At 41.2% G+C, this 14,075-nt stretch overlaps 2 protein-coding genes across 2 annotated transcripts in view; both read right to left on the bottom strand.

The window, feature by feature from the left end:
* The window catches only part of acsf2 (acyl-CoA synthetase family member 2), a 47,850-nt gene extending 45,385 nt beyond the window's left edge, over positions 1–2,465 (bottom strand). The window contains exon 1 of the mRNA XM_084937116.1: positions 2,392–2,465. The gene's annotated coding sequence lies outside the window, so the exon portion shown is untranslated. The remainder of the gene's footprint in view (positions 1–2,391) is intronic.
* Positions 2,466–2,638: 173 nt separating this feature from the next.
* Positions 2,639–13,756, bottom strand: tap2t (transporter associated with antigen processing, subunit type t, teleost specific). The gene is made up of 12 exons (XM_084937114.1): positions 13,508–13,756; positions 10,735–11,284; positions 9,116–9,230; positions 8,876–9,006; positions 8,420–8,625; positions 8,067–8,264; positions 7,714–7,842; positions 7,458–7,637; positions 7,156–7,329; positions 6,450–6,609; positions 5,297–5,433; positions 2,639–4,134 (listed from the first exon to the last, which is right to left on the bottom strand). The coding sequence occupies exons 2-12, from the start codon at positions 11,237–11,239 to the stop codon at positions 3,937–3,939; spliced, it is 2,133 nt and encodes a 710-aa protein (XP_084793240.1). The 5' UTR covers positions 11,240–11,284; positions 13,508–13,756; the 3' UTR covers positions 2,639–3,936.
* Between the last annotated feature and the right edge of the window lie 319 nt (positions 13,757–14,075).

Here is a 14,075-nt window from a genome sequence, read left to right as displayed (position 1 = left end):
TCCACCACTTGCTCCACATTTTGGAGGCACATGGGAGAGGGAAATCAAGTCGGTCAAAGCTTCCCTGCGTGTTGTCCTGAAAGACCAAGCTGTCCCAGAAGAAGTGCTGATGACTATGCTCGTAGAAGTGGAGGGCATTCTTAACTCGAAACCCCTTGGTTATGCAACATCAGACATTGCGGACCCAGATCCCATTACTCCTAACCTTCTGCTTATGGGGCGGAGAGATGCATCCCTACCACAAGCAGTGTACAGCAAGAGTGACCTACTGGGACACCGCCGCTGGAGACACAGCCAAGTGCTTGCCGACCATTTCTGGGTTCAGTTTACTCGCAATTACCTACCTAACCTTCAGCTTCGTCACAAGTGGTGCATCAGTACCCCAGATCTCACAGTAGATCGAGTGGTCATGGGATTGACCCACAGCTCCCAAGAGCCCTGTGGCCAGTTGGGCGGGTAACTAAAGTAATCTCCAGTGATGATGGCAAGATACGCACAGCTGAGGTTGACATCAAAGGAGTTAAATACATTCGCCCCGTGACTAAACTCATTACTCTTCCAAAAATGCCAGAGAACTGAAGGGGTGTGTATATATATATTATCCAGCAGGGACATTTGTGTTCTGCAAATTCACTTAGTGAATTTGGGGGCGGCTGTGCAAATTCCCTGCTGACTCGGCCTCAGGATGTCTAGAGGCAAGAACCAAGCGCACCCAAATGAGCGCAACAGTGATCATGTGCGCATCACGCAGAGGGAGAGTGAGAGACGAAAAACAGCAGCAGAGCATGGCAGTTGTATCGCAGTTTGTGTGATTCCGTGTGCGTTAATGAGACTGTAAGTGTTATTACCTTTGACAGGTTAACTGGTATGATAATAGTTAGTTGTTTGTGTATGTTTAAGCTAAAGTTATGCCTCAGTACACTGCTACCACGTTAGTAGGTTTATTTAATTATTTAATTAATTAGCACTAAGTTAATACCAGTGGCCAGAATCTCCCCCAATGACTATATCCCGCGGTTAAAGGATTTTTTGTTGTTTATTGTTTAGTTTAGCCGTTGTTAGCTTGCCACATGCTTGCCTTAGTACTAGCAACTGGGAAGATATGTGCTATTTAGCCAACTTCTGGTCTTACGGCGACCCCTTGTGGACATTGTAAAATATTGCTGTGTCTGAGTAGATGATGTGTTCTGATTGTTGTTTAGTTATCTTTGACCCTGCTAATTATAGTATTACCTGTTTCTGTTTCCAGACAACCATGCTTATAGTCACCGATACTGCACCTGCCACAATTATAAGTGCATATCTGGCTGTATCATAGTTGGATTTATCCTGGCAAGCCCTGCTGTAACCAGTTCTTCTGTGAAGCTTCATTAAAGACTGTGAACTAAACTCATTTTCAGCAATTTCAGTGTCCAACTTTAGCCTTTCCTTTCTTTTACGAAGACGTTCCTCCTCTTCTTCCAGTACATGTTTTTCATCCAATAATTTCTGCTTTATCATTAAAGCTGCCAACTCTGCCTCAGCTTTCATACGAACAGATGAAGTTGAAGATCTTGATGAAGAAGTTTTGTGGCTTTCAACATTTGAAACACTATCACTTGGCTTGATATCATCCTCCACTTCTGTCTCAGTATTTGATGCAACATTGTTTTCCAGTAAATTGATTTGCTTTGGACAAACAGCAGGGTTTTGTTCTCTTTGATTTATCCAGTTTTGAATTTCATTTAAAAACACATTGGTGTATTTCATGATACTTGAAAACCATTCCTCTTGTTTTATTACTTCTTCCTCTGGCACCAAAGGCAACACCTCAACATGTGAACTTGAAGCCTTTTCACACTGTGCCTTTAAATCCACCACATACTGCTTAATTTGAGAAAGATTTTCATTGTGTTGCATGAGCTCTTTCATTTTTTGTATTAGTCCTTTCATTTTATTGACATATATTTTGCATTCATTTTGTAATTTTTCGATTTTATTCAACAATGCCTTTCCAGTCATTTTTCTTTCTCTCTTTCCCCCCAAATCATTAGAGGAACAATCATCACCACCTGTTTGACTCATGATTTTCCCGTTTGTTTGTTCAATTTTTTTTTTTAATTTATTTATTTTAATCTTCAGTGATCATCCATTAAAACATATCCACTGGAAGCCACAATAGACTTTGACCATAAAATCCTTTCAACGTAACGGCACTTTAATTGTCCATTTGAACGTCATCCAAGCAGCATAATTAATAAGACGCAGCGCAGACATCAATCCAAGAGCGCAGCCAAAAACGTTGCACATTTAACCAACATTCATTCCATTCAGTGTCTCCTCTTGAAACATCTCAGCGCTAATGCAATGTGGCTTCCTTTTCCACAACCAGACATGCACAGGTATTCTTACCTGCGCTCCTCAGAATTGCGTCAGGTGTGTCGGTGCTGCTGGCTCACTCATTCAGATGCGCTGCACTTACTTGGCGTCTTTCAAGTTCCTTGATCTGATTTCTTTGATCCTGCTTGCGGCTGGCTTCTCCAGAATGCCGTTTTTTTGTTGACTAAAGATGTAGCGACTTCCACAGTCGCTAGAGGCCGGGGATGGAGCCTGCCTATTTGCCTGACGCGCTGTCAACTTTACGCAATAATGCGTGAGGTGGAATTGTTTGCTTGTTTATTAAAGTGCTTTGAGAGTTTACAGAGTAATGTCATCGGCTCCTGATTCAGACTCTTAAAACATCACAGGCTCTAATGTAACAAGGCGAAACATGTTGTGCAGCGGTCAACAAAAACTACGGCTACCCAGCCCTCCTCTCTGTCAAAATCAAAACCAGTGAATGACAGACTGACAACGCCCATTTATGTCACCGCTAGCACCCACGTGACTCCCAACAAATAAAAACCCAGTGATCATCAAAATTCAATACATTCAATTATGGCTCCTACAGGAGTCCTGCCATAACAGTCCCAGGGATTTGTGTCTCCTCTGCACTGTGGAGCTCGTAAGGAACAAAATCCAGTTTTTGCTTTATATAAAAACACATTCTCTAAGTTACCCTTCAGTATACATGAGGTTTCAACATTAAATGAAGCTGACCTCCAATGAGGAAGTCTTAATAAGGAAGAGAAACGACCGAAGTAAAAAACTGGAACGCATCAGGACTCAAAAATTTCCATCAATTTTTCTTCAAAAGCAATTTTAATAAGTATATTTTAAAAAAGTACATCAGTGAACAAAATCCTCTAAAAATAATATTTCTGGAGTTTCAGGAAAAGACACCATGATTCATGGTGGAAACCACAGGTGATGATAACTGACAGGAGGAGTGACGAATGTCAGTGACAAAGTCTCACCTTAACAGGAGCTTCTGTTAGAGCGAGGGCTTCTTTAGGGAGTTTAACACGTGATTCACAGCAAAGCTTTACCACATGGAGCACAAAAGGCAGTGAGAAAAACAGTCCTTGACATTCAGAGCACACCAACACTGAAGCCCTCCATCATTTTAAAGCAAATAAAGAGACAACAGAATCAGAAAACACTTCATTTTAGAGGACGACCTCTAAATCTGAGTCACTTTATTTCATGACCGTTCTGCTGCCATGTGGAGTCATATTTATATTTATTTACATTGTTTACTGGCAGGAAACCCCACATTTTTCCTCTAATACTGCCAATAAATTGCATATATGAACTATACTCCTGAAATGTAGTTACCCATGGTAGCTAAAGGTCATGATTATAATATTCTCTCCATTTCAAACGTTTCCTCCCAGATAAATAAATGAGGATGGACGATTTGAGCTCCTCTGACCGACCAAACATTGCAGTAACACTTCTGCCGTTTGAAGTTTTCTGATGATGAACAGTTCATTTCTCATGATACAAACAGGTAAACAACATAACTTCTTCTTTGTCTAGAAACGAAAGTATTTGTGCGACGAAAGCACGAGCAGGTCATTGGCTGTCCTGAGAGAACAGCTCCTCTTTCAGACGATAGTAACGCCCTTTTTTGTCCATCAGCTCACTGTGCGTCCCCTCCTCTACGACCTCGCCGTTCTCCAAGAAGATGATGTGATCGGCCTGCTCCACAGTCTTCAGCTGATGAGCCACGACCAGCACTGTCCGGCCACGAGCAAAAATCTCCTTCAGCACCTGAACACAGAAATATGAGGCCACTTCACAAACACAATTCTTTTGTGGACCTCTTCCCCTCTTTGGCTGCAGGTAGTGGTTGTGTTTATTATCAGTTTATCAGCTAAATACTTTCTGGATTAACTGGTTAGTCTTAAAAAAAATCAACTTTACAATAATACTAAACTCATAAAACCCTAAAAATTCCAAAAAGCTTTAGGTTTCCCTTCGACCTGCCTCTGATTCAGGTGTGCAGAGATATCTTTGGGCTATTGTTTTCCATGTCAAGACTGGGGATGTTGCTGCTTTAAGCTTCTGTGTTATTTCTATTCTAATTTATAGTTATAATTTTAGCCCCTTCATCTGATTGGTTGCCAGTCATAAACAGATGGGTGGGGCTTCTGCACTCACAGCCAGAGCTCTGTTCATTCAAGTTCCAGCAACAGGCCCATAAAATTAGAAAACTGTCTTATTTTAAATGTGGCTCGCTCATCTTCTCCTGCAGGTCAGGAGAGATGCTTTGAGCACAGCCCTGAGTTTATGTTTAGATCACTTCCTGTAACCCCTATTTTGACCACGTGCACTATGAGCTCTGTCATTTCTTAACAAACCTCACACCTACAGAGCAAACACCAACTGATACGACTCTGGAGTGAAGGATGCGAGCTGACAAGTTTCCAAACCTGAAGGCGGTGGATCGGGTGATGAGCGGGACCAGGGTGAGACTGTCCTGAGTCATCTGGGGTGAACATACTCACATCAGGTGTGGGCCACTGTGTGGATTAATGGATTTGCAACCCCGTGACTTTGTCCACTTCCAAAACAAAATAACTTTGAAGGATCTCCATTTTGACACATACTAGAGGTACAAGTTCAGGTGCACTTCATCAAAGAGATTAAAAATCATGATGGAAGCGGTCCAGACTCGCCTGAGAGGAACAGGAGACCAGCCAAATCTAAATCAGGAGAGGTTTGCTTTTTCTTTTTGTGTTATTGGCCCACTGCCCAAACTTTCTCATCACCACCACCATCAGACAGATGTGTAAGAGCAGCTGCTTGACTCACACCCACACACAGAGAAAACCCATTCACGCTTCTTGCATGCAGGATTTCCTTGTTTGGTCACTGTGAGGAAAGCTGAGGGTCGTACGGAAGTTTCTGAGCTTTATTTTTATATACGTACTGAATGCTGCGCCTCGACATCCAGTTTACTGGTTGCTTCATCCAGAATGATGACCTGCGGGTCTCGAACCAGAGCTCTGATCACGGCGATGCACTGCTTCTGTCCTCCTGCAAGACGACCCCCACCTTCTCCTACATCTGAGAGGACAAACAACACAGACCAAGGTTACAGTGGAAAACATGCACCTGCTTCAGGTTTTTCCATCACAACTTTACAGTTAATCATTACTGAAACATAGCTCGTGGTTTACCTGGCTACCAGCTTCCAGCTGGATATTTTACAACTGTAAAATCTGACTTTCCTTACTTCACATCTGTCAGAAAAAGTTAATATTAACTTTCATAAACCTATCTGCAGCTCACCATGATCTATTTTACACATGTGCCTCTGTACTTGATTATTTTGTTAACTGACTTGAGCATTTTCTCCTTGTTAGATCACCTCTGTAGCTATCATATATTTTTATTTCCTGATGTAATGAAAAGAAAAAACACACACAAGGGGCTTATAAGAGAAATATCTCACTGCAATATGCAGTATGAGTAGATAGAGAAGTAATGTAAAGAAAGGCAATCAAGCAAAAGTAAACAACATGAATCTGAATTTTTCCATGTTGTAGGTATGTACTCATTAATAACACTCTTCAAATTTCAGTGATTATTTTCACCACTGTGGGCAAAGTTAATATGCAGAAGCGTGCTGGTCTTTCAGGGGTGGGATTTCGTTTTCCCAAGGGGTCACATGATAAACTGGGACTGCTGTGGACCAATAAGCTGAACTCAGTTCGTCTCAATGTTAATTTTATCTCTTTAAAAGCTACTGTTATTACTTTTCTGCTCTACTCCACATTCCTGGAAACTGATGACATTTGTCTTCAAAATAAAAGTTGTGTATTAATGACACATCTCAAAAGGAGCAACAGACAATTATGTCATATAGAAAAGGCAAGCAACCTCCTCGAGGTTCACAGTGCCAGCGGTTACCAGGGGCTCACTGACCGCTCTTTAGGCTTGTGATTAGCTTTAGCAACAACTCGGAACTGGTCAGGTAATGCTCATTTTTCCACTGTAACCAGTGGTTGGCAGGCAGTTGCCAAGTGGTCTCTAGTCCCGTGTGATTGAGGTGAGGCACAATACCACAGATGGCTCTGTACCTGTGTCGTACTCGTTCTCCATTTCAGAGATGAAGTCGTGTGCGTTGACATTATTTGCAGTTTCTTTCACCTTCTCGATGCCGCAATCCTGCAGGCCATATTCAATGTTGTATCTCAGGGAGCCAGAGAACAGCACGGGATTCTGGGAAACCAGGGTTACCTGCACGAAGAAAGGATTAATGTGGTTTCACCATTTAAACAATTCAAGCAAATAAGCTGACGCGTCTCACAAGAACAAAACCCAAGAGTCAAAGTTTTGTTGGGGTATATGTGGAAAGAAGGAGGTTCACTGTCCACGTGCTATTTTAAGATCTAGACCTACTAGTAAGTCAAATACACTTACACCCTCGTCCCCAGAACTGGTCCAGCTGCTCCAGTCAAACAAAAATCTTCCAGCCTCAAAACTCTGAAGAGTGTTTGAGCTGAAGACAAGACTAGACACGACAGCTTTCCAAGCAAGAAAAGCCTTTACAGAAACCCTCTGACGACCTCTTTGTGTCATTCATTTGAGGAACCGAGGTCTGTGACTTGAAGCTGATGTTAGATTAGACCCACTGTTTTAAACATTAACTGCATCTATATCTAACATACGATTACATGTTTGCATCAATTAAAGACACATTAAGTACTGAGATCATATGTACCAGGAGCATCCCTACATTATTTGATTTAGTACAATGATTTAAACCGGCTGAGCCGTCTGTACCTTTTGATGGAAATATTTGTGTTTGTAAAGGTGGAGCGGCTTTCCATCCAGCAGGATCTCACCCTCCTGGGGCTCATACAGCCTCTTCAGGAGGCTGACACAGGTGGTCTTTCCACTGCCGGAGGGACCCACCAACGCCGTCATCTTCCCTGGCTGCAGCTCCATCGACACTGACTGGAGAGAAGACGTCAGTGCAGCATTTATAAATCTGTCCAACTCTCACAAATTAATGATTAACACCATTCCAACAGTGACACTGTAGGACGAACACAACCATCACTGTAACACTAGGAAACTGTTACCTTCAGGGCAAGTTTCTCTTGATATTTGAAGGTGACGTTTTGGAAAACAATTCTTCCCTGCAGATTGTCGGGAGCTAAATCTCCCTCCTCCTTACACTTGGGTGTCCTGTCCAGGTAGCTGAACACTTTGGAAATCACTCCAACTGTGGCCACCGTTTCACCATAGCAGTACAAAATCTCCTGCGACATAAATAACCCCTTGAGTATCAAAAACAGGCACTACATGTTAATAAATACCCAGAATGATTCGGCTTACCTTTAAATTGACTGACATGGGCTTCTGATACAAGAAGAAGGACACAAGACTGCCGATGCTGAGCTTTCCGGACGAGATGAGAGTGCGGGCCTGTAACAGCATCAGTATCTTTATCCCCAGGGACACCAGCTAAATAAAGAGAGTTTGGAGAGGAGAGTTACTTGTGAAGGAGCTAAAAAACGAACAAAACAGGAACCATTATCATGTCAGCACATATCAAATACTGGGGAAATACTAAAATGCTTTAAGAAACCAGGGTACAGCTTCTTCTTGGTGCTTAAATATTAGCACATATGCAGTTAGAGCTGAGAATGAAACATGTTCCCTTGCTTGTAACATGACTGTCGCCTTACCCTCCGCACTAGGAGAAAGACTGAACTGTAGATTCCTGAACGTCTCTTGACTACGCGCATCTGCTCCAGAGCCTCCTGATATCTCCTGATTTCGTCTTTCTCGGCCTTGAAGCTGCGGACGGTTTGAATCCCGCTGACCGTCTGGGAAGCCAGGTCTGCATTCTGAGCTTGGCAGTCCTGAATCTGCTCTTTCAGCTCCTGTCAGACAACAAATCAGGGTCAACAAATAAAGTCTTCATGACTCCCACTTTTAATATCCTTGATTCTTTCCAGCTGCAAACAAACATTTTTCTTCCTCTCATCAAAAAAAGATAAAGAAAAGTCTGGCTGCTTTTTCTTCCTTTTACACCTACCTTATACAAGGTGCTGTATTTGTTTTGCACTACAGCTAAGAGTGGCATCTCTATGCAGGTGAGCACAGTGAGCTCCCAGGACAGGCGTAACATCACTACCAACATGAGGAAGGTTTTTACTGTGCTGCGAACCACGGCGTTAGCATTCAGCGCTACCGTGCGGCCCATCCTGTCCACGTCAGAGTGCAGGCGGGAGGAAAGACGACCTGGATGGTGAAACAGAGAAAAGGACAGAGTTCAGTAACTGCTTAAATCTGCACTGCTTCAATGTTTGTTTTAGATTATGAGGCTTTTTAGACACTAGTTTGTCGGGCCAATTGCATTTTAAGATGACGCTCCATTTACCGAGGATTAAATCAGCGTTAATATTTTCATTAGGGGAACCTTTGGCATTGTTGACCCTGCAAATTCATGCAGTCCCTAAATATCTTAATAGACATGTCGTGCTCCTCTCACCGGGGTTGTTATCATCAAAGAACTGCACTTCCTGCTTCAGGAGGGTGTGAAACAGCAAATGCTTCAGCCTCTTGTTCAGTCTGGCCAAGGTGCACATAAATATACCACCTCTCATGCCAGAGAAGAGCGCGCTGTTAAGATGGAAAGACAAAAAAATCAGAGAGATGCCAAGAAAATAAATGTTCTTCCTACGAATATCTGAGAGACAAAGAAATGATGGGAACAGTTTTGGTTCATCACCTTCCGAGAGAAATGAGAACCAGCTCTCCGAGCGCATAACCGAAGCCGGCTTCAAGTACTTTACCACTCAGCATATCAATGACCTTCCCCTGATACAACGGGATAAACGTATCACCTGTGAGGAAAGATGAATGACAGGTATAAAGGTAAACAGGGACAAAGTCAACAAACTTATTAAAAACTTATTTCGAAAGCAGTATTAAACCGTAGTGAGTATTTAAGGACATGTAGTGTGTGGTGGAAATCACATTTGTTACTGACTATGTTATGAGTGCTGATGATAGACTGTATATAAAAGACAGACTGTGCATTTGTAAGCCAGCCCCCTCTTTGTAGGGGTTTCTTAGCAGAAGTGACTAATCTCGGATGAGCAGGTGGAGTCAGTGTACAGGTGCTGGGACATGCTGCAGGCACGAAAAGTGCTGTCATGGTGAAATCATTTTGCCCAGCCTACTTTTTTAAAATGCCAAAACCTGCACGTGGACCTTATAAAACATGCTAATGTTGACATAGCTCGTCTCTCGTATTGATTTGCCCTTTTGTGGACATAAACGAATGGTTCAAATCTGTGCTGGTCTTTGGAACAAATATTCCAACGTGGCTAATTCTGCCATCCCAGCACACAGACTCAGCAGCAGGAATCGATGGTTTTACTCTATCAGCGAACAATGATAGGAGAAAATCTGCTCTCACAGTCTAATTTTTACTTATATACTGTGTTTTAGAGAGGATTTGTAGACTCAAAGGTTCCTTCTCTTCCAGCTGATTAGAAAAAAACCTTAAACAGAGTAAAAGAGAAGTTTTGTTTACTTCTCGGAATGAAGTAACATGCAGGACCTTTCAGGTCTAACAGGATTTGGATTCCAGGAAGAAGAAGACAAATACATACATTCAAGGCCTCCTAACCTATAAACAAACTTCTGCAGCTTCTGTTTCCACTCTGATGCACACAGAACAGCAAGTCCGGTCTCTTAGAAATATTTTATGAGGTTTTTAACCAAAATCGGTCACTTATAACTACAGTTGACAATTTATATTATTTTAGTTAGTCATTCAAAGCAGTGAATTACGTCTTGCAATTTGAATCCATGCCTTTTTTCCTAATGTTGCTTTTATTCTTTAATTCTTTTTACAAATCCTTGTGATTGTTGACTCTCTGTTTCAAGTAATTTCCTGTTTTATCTGCTGTGGTCACTTTGCTCTCCCGTCTTTGTCACTTTTCCCTACTTTGCAATATTCCACGCTGCCCTCCTTAGCATTACCAATAAACAGTATAAAAGATGAATGTAGACACAATCATTCCACTCACTGGTTAGTGAAGTCCTGCTGTGAGATTTTCACAATCACCATTTTGGTGTTTTGAAACTTGACATTTTAATCACCTTTGTGATTAAAAGCTACTTTCAGCTGTTGTCATATTCACAAGGTTGAGGATTTTTACGCAACAAAAATTCCTCTATAAAGAAAAAAATGGGGTGCTTGCTAACAAGCTTGCCCTCCACCCTCTGATCCTAACACGGCTACTTCTGCCTGCATGTTTCTGATCCATATGTCTTACACTGTAATAAACACATGTGCTCTATCTAACACACTATAAAATGGGAATGTTTTATACTTACAGATGACTCCTAAGATGAGGAAACCGAACGCTGCGATCAGGTAGAGAGTGTCTGGTTTGAAATATTTTAGTGTCCTCATAAGCAGCCCACTGGTATCCAGTTTGACGCTGTCTGTTTTTGTTTTTCCATTCCCACTGAGGCCCTTTTCCCAAATTAAACAGGCCAGAGATGAGGCCATCGGGCCCAAGAGGAGCATGCTGAGGTTGGGAGATGGGCCCGAGTAAGGCTCAGATGGAGATGCTTTAAGGAAGCGTCCACTTTCAAACACGGGAGGAAGAAGGCAAAGGAGCGCCACCAACCTGCGGAGGACAGGCTGGGGCTTTCCATCAGTCAGCACAGAGGTGAAAACATGGAGAAAAACCCATTTTACAGCTCCAAAGGCCCACACGCCTTCCAGTCCACCACAGCTGGAGCAGTCGAGCAGCAGCAGCCCGGTCCACAGCGATGAACCCAGAACTGCATCGAAAACAAGGACGAAAAATCCTGAGGCTGCCACGTCCGTCATTTTACCCTCGGTTGGCGGTGAAAACGCAGAAGGCTCAATCGGATCCTAAAACAGCAAGTATTACAGTCACTCAGAAAAGATGTCTTAAAATCTAGATTTACTTTATCAGGAAAACAATTATATTTCCCAAACGTGTGTCTTTTTGTAAAATATTTAACTATTAATCCCAATCATCTCAATGACAGTGGAAACTGCCAGAGGGGGAAAATCGGGCGAACGGGAGTTTAGGTTCAGAGTTAACTATTGCAGGTGTGAGCAGCTCATAGTGGGAAGCTGATTCTTTTGAACTTCACCGTTCTGATTGGTTGATTTGAGTATCTTCTTTTTCTCTCTCTCGGGAAAATAGTTAAATCAGATTGAAAAGCTTCTACTTCAACCAAAAGCCGTTCATACAGGAAGCAAACGGCCATTACCTTCAAGGTGAGCGACTAACAATGAGTGCACAGGAAACCACTGACTGGCATATGACCTGGTAGTAAATACTAGATGGAGCCCGGACTGTCCACTAGTGGCCAACCATCATCTGCAAAACAATGCATGATGAGTTAATTGGTCCCTGTGTAAATGGTGCTTAAGGTTTTTCCTTCCACAAGAAGATGAAAATAGAAACTTAAACACTAAATAGACATTTTCTTTATTAATTTCTATCTGGTTTAGTTTAGTTTAATTTAGTTTCTAGTGTTTGCTTAATTTGTTTCATCTTCTTATTTACATTTTTTTTTAATTAATTATTGTAGTATGAAGGGTATTTGTCAGCACTGAAGCTGTTACAGTTAACTAAAACAAACTAAAAAATTGCGACAAGTAGTGAAAAAAAAACCCATTTTAGTTAGTGGAATAAAAATAATAACTAGAATTTGGAAAACGAGAACTTTATTCATTTAAAAATGTAAATGTGATCACATTTCCAACAAGCAGCAGAAAGTTGTGGTGCAACTAGCTCATGTGCATGAGATGTTTACATGATATTTAGTGTTTCTAGCTCCTCTACAGTCTTTAGTACTCAGAACCTGCCAGTTATCAACTGCCTCCTCTGCTACTTCGATACAAGTGGCTGATGAGGACATATCTAATCTGTTAATCTTCATCACAAACATTTAAATAAAAAAGGAACCATTCTCCGCAAATGAAGTTTCCTATCAGTGGTCATGCATCGGTCAGTAAAGCCTGACACACACACAGAAGCTGGAAACTAGATCTCGTAGGTGTACGTTTAAATTCACATCTCTCCATGTAATTCAGTTTTAAGATATTCTATCTCATTGGTACATAATTTGCGCAAGTTTAATGTGTGTATGTATGACTGTGTGTGTGCCTGAATTACTTTTGGTTAATTTAGGACCTTTTGCTACTCTGGCCCAACATTCATTTAAGTGGTTTTATAAGAACATAAATAAAGATAGAAAATATCAGAGAAAATAAAAAGTAAAACTGAACTGAAACTAAACCTTTCCTATTCCAAAATGGAAGGATCAAATCTGGCAACAAAGTGAAACTAGCGTAAACTGAAACTAAAAATGTAAAATTAATAAAAAGGTAAAGTAATATGAAATTTTATACTGTAATAACACTAGTCAGGAGCCTAATTTTTCATGACTTCAGAGGAGAGATTACAATACAAACACAGCGCTTTGTGAAGCATTTGGCTCACGATCATGAGGTCATCCTCAAGCCTCAAACATCTGGACCAAAACCTCACCTGACACGGTGTAATAACAAACTGGACCAAACTATAAAAGGCTAAAAATAACCACATTTCCTCTCTATTTATTATACTTTGTGTCGTTTTTTGGTTTCAGTTTTTGTTTATTTACACCCACTCTCGCAGTCTTAGGGTTACTCTCAACAAATATATCTTAATCACTGAATAAAATATGCAAAAAAGTAAAAATATAGGTCCTGCATTTTTAATTTAATCTACTCTAAGTACCACAGAGACACATTTTCTGACTCCGGGGATAAAACGGTGCTGTTTTTCAAACTGTCTACATCACACTTATGGAAAATATGAGCAAAGCGTTAACACTAATACCTGTTATAGTTATATTAACAAAGCCTTACAGCTATTTAATGCAACTGGAGCATAAATCATATCTGCAGCTGCTGGTTCTCATTGTAGCTTTCTTAATTGAGGTGGTAACTTCAGTAATAGGCCGTTTAGGTTACCTGCTCTCCTCCCTGCCGTTTCACATTTACCTGTGTATACACCTGTGACGCATTAAAATGTATTTAAAATTGAGTTAATCGGGATTAATTTAGATTACCTACCGTATATCATTCTCCTCCACAGAGCACAGCTAGCTTAAGTGTCTGCAGCACCCGCTTCACTTTTACTTTCACTTTCATTTAGCTGACGCCTGCGCGGCTCAGACGACGTTAAAAAAAGAGCGACATTACACGAAATATCAAACTCTGTCCTCATGTCTGTCCCACAATCGTTTTTGTACCACGAATCAACGTTTGTGGGACAGCTGTGGAAAGTTTTACACTAAGAAAACGGCTCATTTCACACATTGGCCACAAGATGGCGGCAGTTTGCGTCGTTGCTTATGTTGCTGGAAACGACTTCCTCCCTTTCACAATAAAGGCACGGCGGTTTGTTTAATTGTCTGTGTAGGAAAGATTTACACCCTTTTGACACTGTGACACCAATTTTGGCAAAAACTCTTAAAAAATGTTTTTACATGAAAGTTAGGTTTTATATATTTCATATGACAGTTTACTGGTGAAAATTCCCATTTTTGCATTTTCTAAAAATAGTATAATACATAAAAGCATAATAATAACATTACACATGATTCTTGTAGCATAACAGGGGGCACTTGGATGTCATTTT

This window comes from Perissodus microlepis, chromosome 8, assembly GCF_051167445.1.
Source record: "Perissodus microlepis isolate ML-2025 ecotype Zambia chromosome 8, ASM5116744v1, whole genome shotgun sequence".
In the NCBI taxonomy this organism is placed as follows: domain Eukaryota; kingdom Metazoa; phylum Chordata; class Actinopteri; order Cichliformes; family Cichlidae; genus Perissodus; species Perissodus microlepis.
Note: the sequence above shows the minus strand (reverse complement) of the source record. Positions and strands in the feature narration are given on the sequence as shown.